The sequence below is a fragment of the Arvicanthis niloticus genome, chromosome 21 (assembly GCF_011762505.2).
Source record: "Arvicanthis niloticus isolate mArvNil1 chromosome 21, mArvNil1.pat.X, whole genome shotgun sequence".
Lineage (NCBI taxonomy): Eukaryota > Metazoa > Chordata > Mammalia > Rodentia > Muridae > Arvicanthis > Arvicanthis niloticus.
In genome coordinates this window covers 7,486,437-7,505,172 of record NC_047678.1, presented here as the reverse complement: position 1 = coordinate 7,505,172, position 18,736 = coordinate 7,486,437, and the positions used below count along the sequence as shown (strand labels likewise).

At 41.7% G+C, this 18,736-nt stretch overlaps 1 protein-coding gene across 1 annotated transcript in view; it reads left to right on the top strand.

Annotated features, from left to right (window-relative positions):
- The window catches only part of LOC143433737 (uncharacterized), a 63,657-nt gene extending 54,142 nt beyond the window's left edge, over positions 1–9,515 (top strand). The window contains exon 3 of the mRNA XM_076918078.1: positions 9,296–9,515. Coding sequence (XP_076774193.1) covers positions 9,296–9,394 — 99 coding nt within the window. The 3' untranslated portion in view covers positions 9,395–9,515. The remainder of the gene's footprint in view (positions 1–9,295) is intronic.
- The last annotated feature ends 9,221 nt before the right edge of the window (positions 9,516–18,736 follow it).

The window sequence follows — 18,736 nt, the reverse complement described above, 5'->3', positions numbered from 1 at the left end:
ATTTCATCATGGAGAGGGGAGGGGCTTATTAGGCCCCACCCTCCCTGAGGATCTATAGGCACCTAATGATGGCTGAAAGAGGGGAAACCATATTCCTCATTTGTGTAGCTGCTGGTACATTGCCTTTATTTATGTAAATAATCCCTGACTCATGCTTAAATACTGTGGGCTATACATACATACACAAAATAGACATGAAAATAAGACGTGGATTGGGAAAGAAGAAAAGATTTGGTGGTAGGAAGAAAGAAATGAGAGCTTTGAGTAAAGAACAGTGTGTGTGTGTGTGTGTGTGTGTGCGTGTGTGTGTGTGTGTGGTGTTTATCAGGAAAGAATAACTTTTTACAAAAAGAAAAAGAATCAAAAACCAAAGAAAAAGTCTCTCGTGTCCTTGTAATCAGACATGGGGCCACAGACCCTGATGGCTCCATAGTGTTAGTCATGTAACTGCCTCACTCCCGTGACTGATCACTGATGGTGAACTCTTGACCAGTGTGCCTGCCTGCGGCTTCCTTGAATAAAAGTCGAAAGTAGATACAGCTTATCACCCGCCCATTGGTTTCTACTAGAAAAAGCACCACAAAAAGCAAAGTGGAAACCGTGTGACCCTCTCTGACCAGGTCTCGGGAGTTACTCCCAGTGGGTTCTGTTAGCCATATGTGAGTCACTCAGGTCAGCTCACTTCCAAGAGAAAGGAACATGCTTTAAATTCACCACACAGGCTCTACCACCTCGCATTTTAGTAGGCAGAGGAAAATTTATTCTTCTGACTTTTTCTGCCTATAAAATGTGATCCTTTGAGGATTAAAAGAGATGATGAATGCATTTATCTCAGTAAGCTTTTAAATATTCTTCTGCTATTTAGAAAAGATACATGGGGGAAACCCTTACAACCAGAAAAAAAAAAAAAAAAAAAAAAAGGCATCCATGAATTCTATCACCCTATTAAAGAAGAACATTACTCTCTTGTATTTTCCTCCAATCATTCCATGCTAACCTCCTGTGTTTTGCAGGAATATATTTGTAAAATAACAAATTCTAAAATATTTTTAGACATATTCATCTGAGTCCCGATTAGTTAACACAAATGAGTTTGTTGAGCTCAGTTCATGTGTTTATCACTGTCAAGTTCTCTCCCATATCTCTGTATAGCTCTATTTACTTATCATTACATAATTATTGGCCACTTTGTAATTCTCTCAGGAATAAAAGAAAATATTTAACCAGAAAAAAATTTTATTTATTGCATAAAATGTTTTATGAGGGCTAACAGAGAGCAAGAGAGACTGAGAGCGGATCGTCATTTAATACAAAAGCAAAAACTTTAGAGATATCAGATCCTGGGCCAAAATGTCATACTGAATCAATACCTAGACACACAATTAGTGAAGAACAGGAAAAACGTCAGTAACCTGGGTGGGAACAGTCATCCTCATTGTCAGTCTTTGATCAGTTCCTTGCTGGTAATTAATTTCATCCAGCAGGAGTCAGAGCTGCACCCTTGTTCTTTTCCTCTCACAGACCAAGACAGATTTGATCTTAGCACAGGAACTTTTCTCATGGAAATATATTATATTTCATGTATAAATATATCAATAGAAAACTGTGTATAGTGTATCTGTCCAATACATAAGGGATTCTGCATGGAGATCTCAGAACCCCTAGAAGCCTCTACCCTGGGAAGCAAGCCCATTGCTGCAACCATTCTCTGACATATGCTCTCTTCCTGAGTGAGACTCACGGACAGACCTGGGTTTGCTATAACGTTTATATTTAGCATTTGTGGTTTTTCTAGAACTTTTCCTTTATGTATGGGTCTTGAAATTGACCAAAAAAAAAATTCCTCTTAGCTCTGGAGACCTTTGCTCTGTTTCTTGGGGCTCTGACTTACCCTCTAGAAGGCTTCTGCCCAAGGAAACAGGTTCCTGTGTAATGCAAGCATTAGGAGGACTGATTCATTCTCTCTCTCTCTCTCTCTCTCTCTCTCTCTCTCTCTCTCTCTCCCTCCTCCCCCTCCTCTTCTCCCCTTCTCCTCCTCCCTTCCCCTCCTCTCCCCCTCTCCCTTTCTTCCCCCTCTCCCTTTCCCTCCCCCTCATTCTCCTTCCTCCTCCTCTCCTCCTTCCCCCTACCTCTCCTTCCCCCTCCTCCCCTTCTCACCTCCTTCCTCCCCCTCTCCCCTCCCTCTCTCTCTTTCTCTCCCTCTCCCTCTTTCTCCTACTGTGCTAAGAAGGGAAGTTAGTCAATTCAGCAGTGATCACCATTCTGTTGCTATGACAATATTCTTATCTTGGTCACTGGGTCTTCCAATGTCCTTTCTTCACTTTTCATCTTCCCAGTAATTCATGATCACTGTTGGCTGGGGAGACTCTCCTAATCCCCCAAACCTCCTTTGTGTTGCTTTCCCTTGCCCCTCAGTCTTCCTCTGAAGGTAGATGATGAAGAAAGACTTGTGTTCAGAGAAGTAGGAAAGAAGGTTAAAACTCCGTGATTTCACAAAGTTGGTGTCCTCCCTGTATTATGCCACGAGCCCCAAACAGGCTGATTGAAAGCGTGGGAGACTGTGTCCCTTTTCTGTGATCTATTGTAAAGTGACTGAGTTCAGAAGACTTGAGAGGGTTCTGGAAAAGAGGAGCTGTTTGCTACAAATTTAGTTAGAAGTAGACAGGCAGCTCCCACAAAAATCTCCCTGATTCTAAGAAAGGTGGTCTTTCTAGCCAATTTTCTCTTGGAAAATTAAAAACAAATCAGTGTATTAATTATACCAGCAGCAGAATAAACCATCAACCAAGAAAAGTAAATAGAAAGGTACATAAGAAAGGTTTGAGTTAGCCTGTTCCATCCGCTGTGGTTCTGTGTCTCTGGAGTTAGCCAGGTCTCTGTACATTTCATCCTTTTATAATTAATGATTTCTGTAGAACCTTGAATTATCTTACTTTTCCATATTAAATGGCTTCTGGAGAACCACAAGTATAAATAGATATGAGTTTTTCTAATATTAATGAAAATTAAACATATATGCCCAAAATATCAGTGCCCAACTAATCTCACTATTAAAAAAAAAACAGCTGAATTATAGCTTAATTAAATTGATAGCAGTGTTTACTTCATAATATTTTATTCCAGAACAGACAAAATATAAAAGTAGATATTAAGCATTGCTACACCGATTAACTGGATATCACTATACAATCATCAAATATGCAAGGCTATTTTTTTTCTTAATCCCTGAAGCGGTGATTTCATTATCAGAGAAGCTTTTGTTGAATGTGTTAAAGGCAACGATTCTGCTTGTAACTGAGCATTGTTTGCTGAAACACATAAAACTTTCAAAATTACTCTAAAGCCTGTCAAAGTAGGAGGTCTCTTTCATCTCTCAAAGTTTTTCTATAGAAATAAAAACCATGCATTCTATGGCAGTGAATCACAGTCTATGGACTAATTACAGGCTCCCATTCTTCCACAGTTTTTTTTAAAAAATCACAACTAGATAAATCATGTTATTTCAAATAAAATTATGCATATGTGTGTGCATGTGTGCACATTATGAATGTATGTTTATGTGTATGATATTATACCCCATATTGGGGTTTTTCTCTCTTTCTTAAATACGATTCTCAGGTAGACATTGAGCAAGAAATATGTAACAACCAAATGGAAAGGACATACACACACACACTATATATACAGAAAATTAAGGCTGTGTAGTACTGTGTCCTTCCATCTCAAACCTAGTATGTCTGAGAAAGTGAGCATTTGGGGAAATCATTCTGCTGAGTTTAGTAATAAGAAGTCCTTGTTCACTGCCTTGCCACTCAATACAGGCTTACAGATAGGTCTCCAAGCCACTGTCTCCCCCTCCCCCCACCCCCCCAGGGCTCTCACTGTCCAAGTTATAAAATCCAGATATTTGGCCGCGCCAAAGAGAAGAGGACGTTTGAAAGAACTAGTCAGTATCACATGTGAAAAATGTGACCTCGAGCAATATCTCCTATTTCTGACCTTTAATTTTTTTTTGCTTCATGAAATGGAGATAATCAAAACTTGAAGAGTGCTGGGAGGATTAAGTAAAATACTGAAGCTAGGGTGGTGACTCACTGCCTCAGAGGTGCTGTAATAAGCAAGGACTTCTTAGATCCAACCCCCGCAGGTCTGCATGTGGCTTGTGGGATGCTTGGGAGTACAACAGGTTCCTTTATTCCCTCATTAACCACCCGCAATAGACCGACAAGAAGGGTAGCTTCCAGTCATCCAGAAGGGAATGAAATAGAAAGTGTTCAAACTGCCCTTGGAGCAACTGAGAAAGCAAAGTAAGAGTAAATAAAAGAAGCCTTGTAAAGAGAAGGAAGGAAGAAAGGAAGGAAGGAAGGAAGGGGAGAAAGAAAGAGAGAGAGAGAGAGAGAGAGAGAGAGAGAGAGAGAGAGAGAGAGAAGGAAAAAAGACTTGTAGAAAATAATACTAGTCACCAGGAACACAGAGAAACAAGACACTCTATAGCAGTGGTTCTCAACCTTCTTAATGCTACAGCCCTTTAACACAGTTTCTCATGTTGTGACCCACAACCATAAAATGATTTTATGGCTACTTCATCATTATAACATTGCTACATGAATCATAATATAAAGACCTGCTATGCAGGATATCTGATATGTGATCCCCAAGGGGGTCATGACCCACAGGTTGAGAACCACTGCCCCACTTAGTGAGATTAAACAAGAAAATTAAAGAACCCACTATGCCTAGGAGAACTCTGACAGCAGTGTATGCATGGAGAATGAGAGAGAAAGGTTGGATTGACCAATGAACTTAGTCTACGTGCTGTGTGGTCCTGGAAATTCTTCCTTGGAACTTGTCATTTCTATATAAACAGGACAATTGATCGCCCTAGCTCTAGGACAGAGTGGGGTAGCTCAAGCAACCTGGGATGGCATAAACTTAATGAGATCCTAGGTGGAGGAAGACATTGGCAACACTCATTAAGTGGGAGCTTGGTTTCACAGAAAGATTAGGAAGCTCCGTGGTGCATATAAAACGTGCCTCCTAGGGCTGTGTCAAGGTGAGATGCTGCATCTCTCTGGGCATTTGTTGTATGGAAACAGAAGGGTGACAAGGTTACCGCTTATGAGGATCTTCTATTTCAATTAGAATTATGGCCGAATACACACATCTTTGTAAAGTAAACCATAGAACAACCCAAGAGCAGTCAGGTAATAGAGAGGGGATTCAGAGGAGGATGTTATGGGGCTGGCCTGAAGGAAAGTGTTCTTGAGGACATTGGGATGATTTTATGGGGTAAATAACCTGGGAGGAAAAGTGAAGGAGAATCTCAGGAGGTTGCAGAGAGAGATTCTGTTAGGATGCCAACCCTGCTCTGCAGGAGGCAAGCAGAAAATACACCTGGCACCTCACGCTCTGGCAGAACAGTTGAAGCCATGATGCAGAGTGAATCATTCCTCCAGTTTGACTCTTTCTCCCTCAAAATTTCACTTTCACCAAATATCTTCATGGGATTCTATACAAACTTCTCCTCAGCTGGAGTCAGCTCAACTGTGGCTCTGCCTGTCTTCCTTTGTAGTTAGAACTGACTAGCTCTTTCTTTAGTCGCCCTGGGTCTTTACAGTGGTAGTGCTAGCTGAGCTGGTCGTAAGCATGTTAATAACCATCTTCAGAGGGTTCACTCTCCACCCACAACATTGGTTTTTCAGGCATAAGTGTGGTGGTTTGAATGAGAATGGCCCCCATAAGCTCATATGTTTGAAAATTGGCCCCCGTTTGGTAGAAGTCTTTGGGAATGATAGGAGATACGACGTGTTAGAGAAGGATATTGTACTGGCTGGTTTTGTGTGTCAACTTGACACAAGCTGGAGTTACCACAGAGAAAGGAGCCTCCCTTGAGGAAAGGTCTTCATGAGATCCAGCTGTAAGGCATTTTCTCAATTAGTGATCAAGGGTGGGAGGGCCCATTGTGGGTGGTGCCATCCCTGGGCTGGTAGTCCTGGGTTCTATAAGAAAGCAAGCTGAGCAAGCCAGGGCGATGAACAGCAATGCAGAAGTGTAAGCTGAATAAACCCTTTCCTCCCCAACTTGCTTCTTGGTCATGGTGTTTTGTGCAGGAATAGAAACCCTGACTAAGACAGATGTCTCACTGAAGGAGGGCGTTGACATTTCCAAAGATTCTCATTGTCCCCAGCATTCCTGCCTCTGTCTCCTGCTTACTGTCCAGTGTGAGCCCAGGCTATTCCTGTGGCAATGCCTTTGCTCTGCCATCAAGTACTCTGGCCCACTGAAATCATAAGCCTAATCAAACACTTTCCTTTGCAAGTTGCCCTGATCCTGGTGTTTTGTCACAGCAATGAAAAGTGGGTAGGATAATGAGCTGAAGGGGAAATCAATAGCAGAGTTGAAATTGTGTGTGTTTCTACTGATCCACCCCCTGTGTGTCACTAAGGACTCCCATAAATTGAGTCACATGGCTCAGCCATGTTCTCTCCCCCATACCCAGCTCACCCTACCCTAAAACGCATTATTCACGTCTCATTTCTCAGAAAAACTATGAAACATGTTGAGTGCATTTTCACATTAATAATATTTTAGTAACAACACTTTCAAGAATCTACAGACCATTTCCCAAGGAAACTAAATTATTTTAAATACTTGTGTCAAAATTAATGAGCCAAAAGTCTTTCTAAAGTAGTAACCTAACACTGTGGGTAAAAACACAATTCCCCAATCTCTGAAATTCAGTATTCCTTATTAGAGTCCTTCTTAATTAGTGAGAGAAAAAACAAACACCATGCTCTGTATTTTTCCATAGTTTTAATGGCCGCCATGTTTTCTCTAAAGTCAAATAACTATGAAGCCCTTTTCTAATGTAAATGTAGCATGAATTATTGCAAATGGGAAGTAAAATTTATGTTCTTGTCATCAAAAATAAATGTGGAAGTTATTCCAACTTTTATGTTTGGTTTTCTTTCTGCATCTCCTAATAGGTATTCTTGGTACCAAGGTATTCCCAGCTGCTAAGAGGCACACATTCTGTCTGAATATCTGGATGACCTTTGCAGAAAGGAGGCAGTGTTTGTAGGCTAAAACATGAAGAGCAAAGGGTTTACTGGGTGACTGTGTGCAGGAGGGAAGCTCATTAAACCAGCAGTCCCGAGTGTTCTTCACATTTCTCCATTCCTCCCTGGCATTACTGGACTGGTCATACTGGCTGCTGCAGGAATGGAGATGTTCTTCTCCATTTCTTTGACATCCTAAAATTGTGTGTGTGTGTGTGTGTGTGTGTGTGTGTGTGTGTGCTCACTTTCTGGGGAAGTGGTGCAGAAAGGAAGCAGTAGGTGGCACACCAGCTACGTGGAATACAGCCCCAGTGCTCCTGGGCAGTGGAATGCACACAGTCAGCCTTTTTCAGGAAGGCAGGTGGCCTGGGTTAACCCTACCAAGTCTCAACCATACTATTATTCTGTGTGACTATAACCAGATGTTCTTAATTCCCCAGGTTCCAAATACACTTAACCTTTCTTCCCTAAACTGTTCTAAATTTCTTACTTTTCTCTTAACTTACAAAGGAAATGATGCAGACTCTAGTTAGCCATAGTCTGACTTTTCCTCACAGCTTTGCCTGCCCCTTTCAAATACATTTCTCTGTGCTTTTTAATCTTATAATGTTGCTTTTTAATAGCAACCCACCAAAGATTTCTCTGTGTGACTTAAAAGAAATATTACAAGACAAACCGTCTCCTTTAGCCCAAGAACTATGGGATTATTGGCATATGTAATTCCTTCCTGCGTCTTCTGCCAGTCTGGCCTTTTCATCTCCAATCCTCCTGATGTAACAAAAGAATGAGTTATGCTATTACTGATCGAACACTAAGCCCACGATCTTCTGAGGCTCCAGCAGCTCTAATGAGAACCAAAGAAAATTCAAATTATACATTCTCTCATGAATCTGTTTCTCTTTCAGGTCTCCCCTCTCCTATATTACCAACGTTCTTACCTTTTTAAAATTCAGTTTCCTATCACATAGCAACTCTAAAGCTGCCTTTGAACCATTCTCAAAACCAGTCAGCATTCACTGATAGAGACGTAAAGTATTGATGTGTTGTTTTGTAAGACAGTTAGCTTTACCATTAAAGATTTATTTATATTAATAAACCACTAATTTCAAGGAGATGAAATGGGGTGCTTTAACTAGTGATTTGTGTTTTTACAGCGCCATCTAGTGACAGATACTTAAAAAACATGTCACTGGGTCTGGTTTAGAGTCTCCAGATGTTAATTCCAAGTCTTTGGAATTCCAGGGATTTTGTTTATTTGGCTAGTTTGGTTTGCTTTGATTTGTTCATTTGTTTTGGTGGAGATTGATTTTCACTTTTCTTTCCCATCCTGGGGTCTCTTGTTGTTGTCAGGAGTTTGCAAATTTAATTCGCTTTGTGGAGCACAGAAAAAGTTACAGTCTATTTTAATATTTAGAGGAATTATTGCTGTCCTCTGCTCTCCTCTTTAAACCCTCTGACTTAAATTGGTCCTTAATTTTTACATGCATGGGAGTCTTTAAAAAGTGTCTCAATTATACTCATTAAAGAAATACGTCTATGAGATTGATAACCAGATTTTAGGAGCTGGCTCACTTTTAGAAGATTGAAAAATAGTCACAACCTTCCCTCTGTCCACACCGAAAGGAAACTTCAAAGATCCTACTCAGATTGGAAACTTCTAATTTGTATGATTTGTGCTTCTCAGAATCTGTTTGCTCTTTCAGAGACATCTAGCTTGTCCTTGGAAGTGGTTTTGCTTACAGTATGATGTATTTCTAGGATGGGGGTCTCTTTCTCCTGTTCCCACCTCCCCCAGCTAAGGGGGTTTCCACATTTCTCAGGGCTTTTGTTCACCGGGTTCTCACCAGCCCTCCAAATCGGCAAGTGTCAGTCACCACCTCCTGCCCCTCTGCTGGTGTGGCCCGCACTCTGCCTCTGGAGAGGTGTAGACTCTCTCAGGATCACTTTCATCCTGTTGTGTCTTCTTATGCTGTGTGGCCATCTTGAGGATAAGCAGAACGATGTGAAAGCAAATTAAAGCATAAAACATGCTGAGAAATGTCTCAAATGTTTTGACTGATTGGAAAAATTTAAAGATATAACTTTTAGACTTCGCATGATATCTGCTGAATGTCCTAGTATAATCCCTCAGCTGCATTCCTCCTCAGTTAATATAGTCTTCTCAGGGTTTCTTGACACTCAGGAAAAGGATTTTTTTTGTCTTTCATCACTAAGATACAAACATGATTCTCTTTCAGATGTTTAAACCAGTTCATTGTGTGAATAAACCGGTGGATGAGGTCCAGAGATGTTTCTGTTTTAAAGGACTTCCACACCTTGTTCTTCATTTCAACTAAACCACGACAGCATTCTCCTTTCAGAAGTGACATGGTGAGCTCTTGATCTCTTCCACCATCACCCCCAGACTCTTAACTCAAAGGCTCTTACTCTGTAAATGGTATTAGCCGGTGATTTTGTAATTAGTGGTTAGAACTGGTTGTTGGAATTCTTGTTGATTAAAGATTTTTAAATGAAACGCCAGTTCAGTACTCAGTGCTATTTGAAAGGACCAGTCTTCCACAGCAGGAAGTTTGGTGGGAAAACGCCAGGCGGTATTCACTTCCAACCTTCTCTGGTGATGCCAAGTTTACTTTATGTTAGAAATGGAACAGCATTGAGCAGCAGATTTCTAGAATGTAATCATTTAATTTTCAATCAAGTTCTGAAGGCGGGTTAATTATCTTTAATTGCATAACTAGATCCTTCCTGTTATGATACAAGATCATGATGAATGTATTATCTTACAACCTTAACTATGGTAAAAGATCTCTTCTCTCTCCTCTCACTGTCTCCCCCCTCCCCCCCCCCCACACACGCTTTACATACAGAAATTGATTTATTTAAGTAATATATGATCTATACTTCTTTGTTGGTATCTCTCCCGTTTAAGTGATACATTTTCCCTAAGGATATATTTTTTTTAAGAGAGAGGTACTTTCTCCTATGTTATTTTGGGTTGTTTAGTTCTGGGCCTTTACAGAATATAAGATATTGTGCTGGTTAGTTTTTGTCAATTCTATACAAGCCAGAAATATTTGGGAAAATCACATATTCACTCCCCATTCCCACCCCCAACTCCTCTCAGACCTCTCCCAAAACGTCCCCCCTCTCAACTGTCTGCTTCTTGCCATGAAGATCATGGATTAACCCTCAAGAAATGTAAGCAAGCCCACAATTAATGTCTTTTATGAGAGTTGTCTTGGTCATGGTGTCTCTTAACACAATAGAACAGTGACTAAGACAGAAACCTAACGTTCAATACAACAGTATCCAGAGCATTGAGAGGTAAAACTCAAGGATGATCAGGTTACTAGGCTCCTGCGGTTATTGACAGATTTATGTCATTATGTCAGGATTGCATTATCAGGAGACTAGATTAGTGGATTTGTTATGAAGGTGAATTTCTGTCTATCCCCCCTCCCTCTCCATCTCCCCTCTTCTCTTTTTCCTCCCTCTTTTCTTATCAGATGACACAACACAACACAATAAAGAGCTCCTGACCCCATGAAGACTCCCTTGACTCAGGGCTTGTCAGCTTCTAGACTTATAAGAAATACATTAATTTTATTTTAATATAGTTTTGGCTGTCCTGGAACTAGCTCTACTGAGCAGACTGGCCTTAGACTCACAGAGATCCACCTGCCTCTGCTTCCCATGTGTTGGGATTAAGGACATGAGCCACCTCCCCCTGGCCACAACAAATTATTATTATTATTATTTTTTTGGTTTTTTGAGACAGGGTTTCTCTGTGTAGCCCTGGCTGTCCTGTCACTCACTCTGTAGACCAGGCTGGCCTGGAACTCAGAAATCTGCTTGCCTCTGCCTCCCGAGTGCTGGGATTAAAGGCGTGCGCCACCACTGCCCGGCAAGAAGTTAATTCTTAACTTTTATAAGTTAGTTAGTATCAGGTATTCTGCTATCACAGAATCACAAAACAGACTATGATATGAGGTTAGGGAAGATAGGTAGAAAAACCTGTCTTCCAGTTGAAATGTGAAAACTTCCACATCTATCAGCTAGAGTTGCTAACCATCAGAACTACTCAGTCATCTACAGCATCTGCAATTTGTAGACTGTTGTGGCCCGTACTCTGCCTCAACGCTTTGGGGCTAAGTGCTCTGGTCAAGAGAGAGTGAGTGGGGCTCTTGGGGCAGGAGATTCGAAGAACGGAGACAAGACAGGGTGTGATCAAGTCTCTCTTCTATTTTCTCAAGTCTCTCTTATTGAAGGGAAGTCTGAGGTATTTACATACACAAGCAGGAGAACACAGGTGAAAACACTTTACCACGTGCACCATACAGCTGAGGTCACTAAACAGCAAAACAAGCTATGTGGGATAAACAATATATTTATCAGAGTGTGCTTCAGCTGTTATAGGCTTTTGACAACCAAGTCTTTCATCAGGGTATATGGTTCCAGATGGCTGCAAAGTTGATCTAGCCGCTTTCTACTAAAGTTGGCTCCCAACAGTAGACCTGAACAGTAGCTTCAAGATAATAAAAGACCAGTGACCTCAAAGAATCAGGCAAACCACCTGATTTTCCTTTGTAGCTATTTAGTCATCATTTTCATCCAGTTCAAGGTTGAATTATTAAAAATTTAAGTCTCTTAAGTCTTTTCCCCTGTGTTGAAGATAATGAAATTACAGATTGGTTTCAGATGCTTAAAAAAATCCTTTCAAGCCCCAGTTATTCACAAATGACTCTAATTAGAAACTTTTTCCAACCCCCACAGCTGACTGATTGTCATTTGTATCTTGACAACTCCATTGTCATCTATGGGAATGTTTTACTTTGCTTTCAGTGATATATCTATGCATCAGTCTTATTCCATATATAGAAAATAAAGTGGCCTTGTGGTGTTTTGAACTGGTTGTCAGAGTTCATATATATATATATGAGACAATATATATCCATTCTTCGCGTCTCTTGCCCCAAGAGCCCCACACTCTCACTTGACCAGAGCACTAAGCCCCCAAAGTGTTGAGGCAAAAGTGTTGAGGCAGAGTGTGGGCCTCAACATTAGTGGCGCCCGAACAGGGACTCCAGTAAGCGGGATACAGTGGAAGACACCCTGCGCTGGAGAACCAGTGGACTGACAGAGTCTCAACGTTAGAACTCCAGTAAGAGGGATACAGTGGAAGACACCCTGTGCTAGAGAACCAGTAGACTGACAGAGTCTCAACGTTAGAACTCCAGTAAGAGGGATACAGTGGAAGACACCCTGCGCTGGAGAACCAGTCAACTGACAGAGCCTCAACGTTTAAACTCCAGTAAGCGGGATACAGTGGAAGACACCCTGCACTGGAGAACCAGTCGACTGACGGAGCTGGCTGAATTCGGAAGTGAAACAAAGGTGATTGCATAGTAACAAAAACGGGCAAAAAATAAGTAAATAGAAACAGATGAAAAAGGATTTAAAGATGCAAGGAGTAAATTGTAGGCTGTTCTGAGTCAAGAGAGCCAAACAGATAGATAAAGGTTATAGAAACAAAAACGGGACAAGAAAAAAATAAGCAGAAACAGATGAAAAAAGTTTTAAAGATGCAAGGAGTAAATTGCAGGCTGCTCTGAGTCAAGAGAGCCAAACAGATAGATAAAGGTTATAGTAACAAAAACGGGGCAAGAAAAAAATAAGCAAAAACAGATGAAAAAAGTTTTAAAGATGCAAGGAGTAAATTGCAGGCTGCTCTGAGTCAAGAGAGCCAATCAGATAAATAAAGGTTATAGTAACGAAAATGGAGCAAGAAATAAGTGAGTAAAAACAGATGAAAAAGGCTTTACAGACACGAGGAATAAATAGAAGGCTGCTCTAGACAGAGCTAAGCAGAATGATAATGTTAATTGATTTAACTTTCAAAATGGGTGTGATTCTGAGTTGTATAATATTTTTCTGGATAAAAACTCAATGTAAAGGTTTTTCTGGTTACTGGCTTAAGGAAAGGCTAATTTGGAAAAAAAAGGTTTTTCTATGTGTTTTCTGATGAGGTCATTAAGGTAGTAGTTATGTCTTCCAAAATTATATGGATCAGACATGACAGAGGTAGGCCTCCAAAACACTAGGTTTCAGAGAATCAAAAATAATTATCTTGATACTAAACCTTGTTTTGAGATTTGTATATTGCAAAATACACAGCTTTGGAGAATGAATCTTATCACCTGCATGTTCACTGATGCCCTGGACTTCCAGCTGGATGCAGTTAAGATAGACTTCAGATGCTTATCAATTTACCCTTCCCCTCATTCCTCTTCTAATATCTCAACGCCCATGTTCAGCCTGAAGAAGTTAATGAGTCGGCGCCCCAATTCCCTGGACTTGGGGACTGAGGTGGTTAATATTAGGCTGTCTTTATCTGTATAATTGTTACTAAGCTGATGCAAAATTCAAGGATTTCATTGGTATAAATTTGTGGGTACAAGGCTTAGACCTTTCATTTCTCCAACAGGGGAAGTTGTGTGTTGCCTTAAAGAGTGTTGCTTTTATATCAAGGGTTTAGATATTAAGTCTCTTGTCTCTTGGGTTCATGCTGTTCAAACTGATGGCTTTGGTACGGCAACAGATAACAAATGAAACCCATACAGGTCCGCTATTACAGGCTGAAAGTAGGGGACTCTAAAACCTCTGTCATCAAGACTGATGAGGATTAACCCCTAACTTACGTGCTAAGCCGGATAGCCAATGACGGGTAAGAGAGCATATCAAGACCCTTGCCCCTAAAATAAGGGAGGCCTCAGCATCTTAAGTGAGGCTGGGGTCCTTTGTTCCAACCTAGGACAGGCACGGTTTCCTTAAGTTTTCCCAGCCTTCCCTTTTGAAAAAAATTTAAAAAGGGGGACCTGTTGGGAGCCGACTTTAGTAGAAAGCGGCTAGATCAACTTTGCAGCCATCTGGAACCATATACCCTGATGAAAGACTTGGTTGTCAAAAGCCTATAACAGCTGAAGCACACTCTGATAAATATATTGTTTATCCCACATAGCTTGTTTTGCTGTTTAGTGACCTCAGCTGTATGGTGCACGTGGCAAAATGTTTTCACCTGTGTTCTCCTGCTTGTGTATATAAATACCTCAGAATTCCCTTCAATAAGGGAGACATGAGAAAATAGAAGAGAGACTAAATCACACCCTGTCTTGTCTCCATTCTTCGCGTCTCTTGCCCCAAGAGCCCCACACTCTCACTTGACTCACTTTGAGCACTAAGCCCCCAAAGTGTTGAGGCAAAAGTGTTGAGGCAGAGTGTGGGCCTCAACACATATGCACACAAATGCATATACATATAGTGTAAAGGGGTTTGTGCCCCTAGGGCTGACAACGCTCCAAGAAGTGTAGACTAACAAAAACTCCTCCAGTACTAGGTCCAAGAAATCTCCTTTATGAAGACTGGTTTGAGTGGTTCAGGTGACTCACAGTATCCATCCACTATGGTTGTTGCCTTTGGTTGCCTCTTAGTGACTGAAGACACTGCCAGAATACCAGGAAGTCTGCTGTGAAACATTTTCTCACAGAAATACCTACATGCAATCTAAACAATGGCAGTATCACTAGACATACTGACTTGGCAGGAGAAATAACCTCACAGGGTCACACCCCAGGACAAGGAAACATAGGCAACTCTTGACTATTGAGAGAAGGAAGGAGTCTCCTAGTTGGTTATCTAATACATTGTGGTCAGTCCTGAAACTATATACACACAAAACCAAAAACAGATTCACAAGTTGTGTGTGTGTGTGTGTGTGTGTGTGTGTGTGTGACATGATAACTGGGAAACAAGAGGCTACCAAATTGCCAATGATGGAGGTCATAAAAAAGATGGAGGTAGGGCACTTGGGAGGAGGAGAAGGGGGAGAAATGCTGTAATTATATTTTGAGTATACATGATTATATTTTGAGTATACTGGTTTTTAAATATATATACGTATATTTAAATATTTATATACATATATTTAAAAATAAATTCAGCTGTGTTTTTATTATTTATTTTTATTTGTGTGTGTGTGTGTGTGTGGGCGTGAGCATGCGCCTATGTGTTTTCTGAGGCCAGAGGAGAACGCTAAGTGTCCTCCTTTATTGCTTTCCATCTTACTCCCTTGAGACAAGGTCTCCTACTGAACCCGAAGCTTGCTCTTTTGGCTTGACCCACTGGCCAGCAACCTTCTTCTCTTTAATAGGGGTTAATGTTGGCATTTAGTCTAGGTTCCACCCCACAGTTACATGACAATAGCCCGGTGTGTCTGAGTCATCATAAAGGTGCTGCTTGCACCCTCCTCTCTCTTTTGCCCTTTCGCTCTCCTCTTGCTCTGATCCTTTAGCCTCTTCCCACTCTCCTCTCCCCTTTATGTGCTCATGGCAGGCCTCTGCTCTTCTTCCTCCTCTTCCTCTTCCTCCTCTTCTTCCTCTCTGTCTCTCTCTCTCACTCTTTCTTTCTCTCCCCACTCCCTCCCTCCCTCCCTCCTTCCCTCCCTTTTTCTGTCTCTACTACCCTCTCAACTCCTCGCCCCATGCCCTGAATAAACTCTATTCTATACTATACTGTCCTGTGGCTGGTACCTGGTGTGTGTGTGTGTGGGGTAAGGGATGCCTCAGCATGGGCCCACAGAAGCACCCCCTTCTCCCACACCTTACTGAGCCTCCAGCAAACACATTCGTTCTTTTCCATCTATTTAAAAACACAACACTTACAGGCTAGGCATGTGAACATGCCTGGGTTTTTACATGGGTGCTGGGGATCGAACTCAGGTCTTTAGGCTGGAGAAGCAAGTGCTGTTACCCACTGAGCCACCTCCCTACCCTTACACTGATGTTTTCTTGATATCATTAGCAACGAAAATAGACAGGAGGAATTTATTTTCTTTAAAACTAGAAATAAGCACCTTGGAACTCAAAATTACTTGACACCCCTTCATGAAAGATCCGTGGTGTCAATTGTTTATATAGTAAATAGATCTAGAATCCCAGATTAAATTATTCTCAGTTTGAGCCAATTAGCTTCTGATTCAGTGGCTGTATCTTTAATGACAAAGTCATCCCAGGAAAAGTTGGACACCAGAAAAGTTTTTGCTATCTCAGATTTCCCTGAAGGGGAAATCTTCAGTGAGTCACTCTGTACTTCCATCACCAAGAAAACCACGGTGCGGATCTGCTTCCTGCAGACTTTAATCTGCAACAACAATAAACTGCAAGTAATGGGCCTTAGGTTAAATGGTGGGACATGAAGTTCGAGTCAGAACTGAGATAAAAGGCGCCTTGACCAAAGGTGAGATAAATGTCATAGGCCCCGTGGCCTGAGAAGCCTTGTAGAAAGCCTTCTCCCATCAGGTAGCCTGATTAACAGCCCCCACCCCTGATGTCAGCGTGTTTATTTGCACTGGAGTTCTTGCAACTAAGATTTGGTGCTCACAACGTCTCGGGGAGAGGACAGAAAGAGATATTTTGGTACTGCAAAAACATGGCCTTCTCATTGATTGCTTCCCTTTAAGTTACACTTTGATTCTCCAAGTACAGTTGTACTGGATGGTTCTGTGTGTCAACTTGACACAACCTGGAGTGATCACAGAGAAAGGAGCCTCCCTTGAGGAAATGCCTCCATGAGATCCAGCTGTAAGGCATTTTCTCAATTAGTGATCAAGGGGGGAGGGCCCAGCCCATTGAGGGTGAGGCCATCCCTGGGCTTGTAATCCTGGGTTCTATATGAAAGCAAGCTGAGTAACCCAGGGGAAGCAAGCCAGTAAGCAGCATCCCTTCATGGCCTCTGCATCAGCTCCTGCCTCCAAGTTCCTGCCCTTTGGTGATGAACAGCAATGTGGAAGTGTAAACTGAATAAACCCTTTCCTCCCCAACTTGGCCATGATGCAAGAATAGAAACCCTGACTAAGACAACATTTGGACTGATTTTTCCCCATTTATCTATTCACAATTTTTAATGTTATTTGTGTTATACTTACTAAGTTTTAGAATTTTATTCATTCTGAAACAAGCAACTATTGAGAACCCACTGGTTTTTCAATTGGTGTGATGCTGGTATTTTGTATATGAGAATCCTTGATATTAGACAGTATGCTTCATTTCAAGATGATACACAATACAGGAGGAAGGTGAATCGAGGCTTTGTCTTGGGCTGTTTCCTTTCCTGGCTCCAGTTGAGACTCTGATCATCAACATGTCAGCTTCTGAAACAAAGCGCAGGATTGTTGGCTACTGATATACTGTAGATAGGAAATTTAAGAGTTTAAAATCAATCTCCAAGCTGCCGGTAATTCCTCTCTATGCTCTGGCCTTCATGGAGGAGGAGAGCAGCCCTGGCTGTTTAGTGAGTGATGAAAATCTGCAAACTGCAAATAAGAAGCAGTAGCATGGAAGGTAAACAGGACCTGAAACCAAAGATAACATAACTAGAAGATAGGCTGGCAACAATAAACATACAACTAGTTAGTTGTTATTCTTGAATTACAGGAAGCAACTTCTAGCTAACAGTCAGACTAAACAATACTATGGTCAATCATGTCCCCCTTCACTGATGCAAAGGAATGGGGTGCTGCTCAAGAATCAAGTGCCAGAAGAAGAGAACAACTGTGCTCCTTCAACATGGACTACCAAAAACAATTTCCCTGGGTGCCCTTTATTTTTCTTTCCCTCAGCTTGTTTCCACTTTTATCTGGTGCTTTCTGTGTCAGTTTCCCATCTCCTTCCACCTAGAACCTGCAGGCCTCTCCAGCTTCTTTTGTATGCCTTGCTGGTTTTTTTTCCTCTCTAATAAATTGCTTTTGGTTTTCCAAATTCTTTTGGGTTTCTACTCTTTTATCATGGAGATAAAGACATGAAAGGGGACTCTGAGCCCCACTACCATGCCTCAGACAGGATTATTTATTATTAGAATATTCGATCAAATTAATCCGCTGAGGAAAAACACCAGAGAGCGGAAGCCCGAGGGAATGCTCACTAGAGCAAAACTGACTCTTTCAGAGATCATGGCTTCATGATCTGCCAAACTGATTTCCAGAGTGGTTGTACCAGCTTGCGGTCCCACCAACAATGGAGGAGTGTTCCTATTTCTTTATGTCCTCACCAGCTTCTGCCATCACCTGAGATTTTGATCTTAGCCATTCTGACTGGTGTGAGGTAGAATCTCAAGGTTGTTTTGATTTGCATTTCCCTGATGACTAAGGATGTTGAACATTCCTTCAGGTGCTTCTCGGCCATTGGAGTTTCCTCAGTTGAGAATTCTTTGTTTAGCTCTGTACCCATCTTTTAATAGGGTTATTTGGTCAAAGAACTGGCAGGATGCACAAAAGATAAATGCAGGGCTTTTCAGTTTTCACCCACATGGTTCTGTCCATGGTTCTGTCCACCAACGTCCCTGCAGTACTCTGCTGCCACCAGGGTAACCTTTAGGATGAGGTCAAGAACATGCTCAGCAGCCAACTAGGCTTGAAGCAGGCAGTGACCTTGCCTCCAGCTGCAGTGGTTGTTCCTTTGAATTCCGGCGCCACTCCCTTCTGGCGCCACTCCCACGACACGTCAAGCTGCACAGCCTAAGAGACAGTTGGAGCCTGGGGAAAAACTGACTCTCTGGAGGGCTTCCACACAGGAAAAGCCACGCCCCCAATGCTCTCTCGTCCAATCGGTACAAGAGGGAGGGCAGCC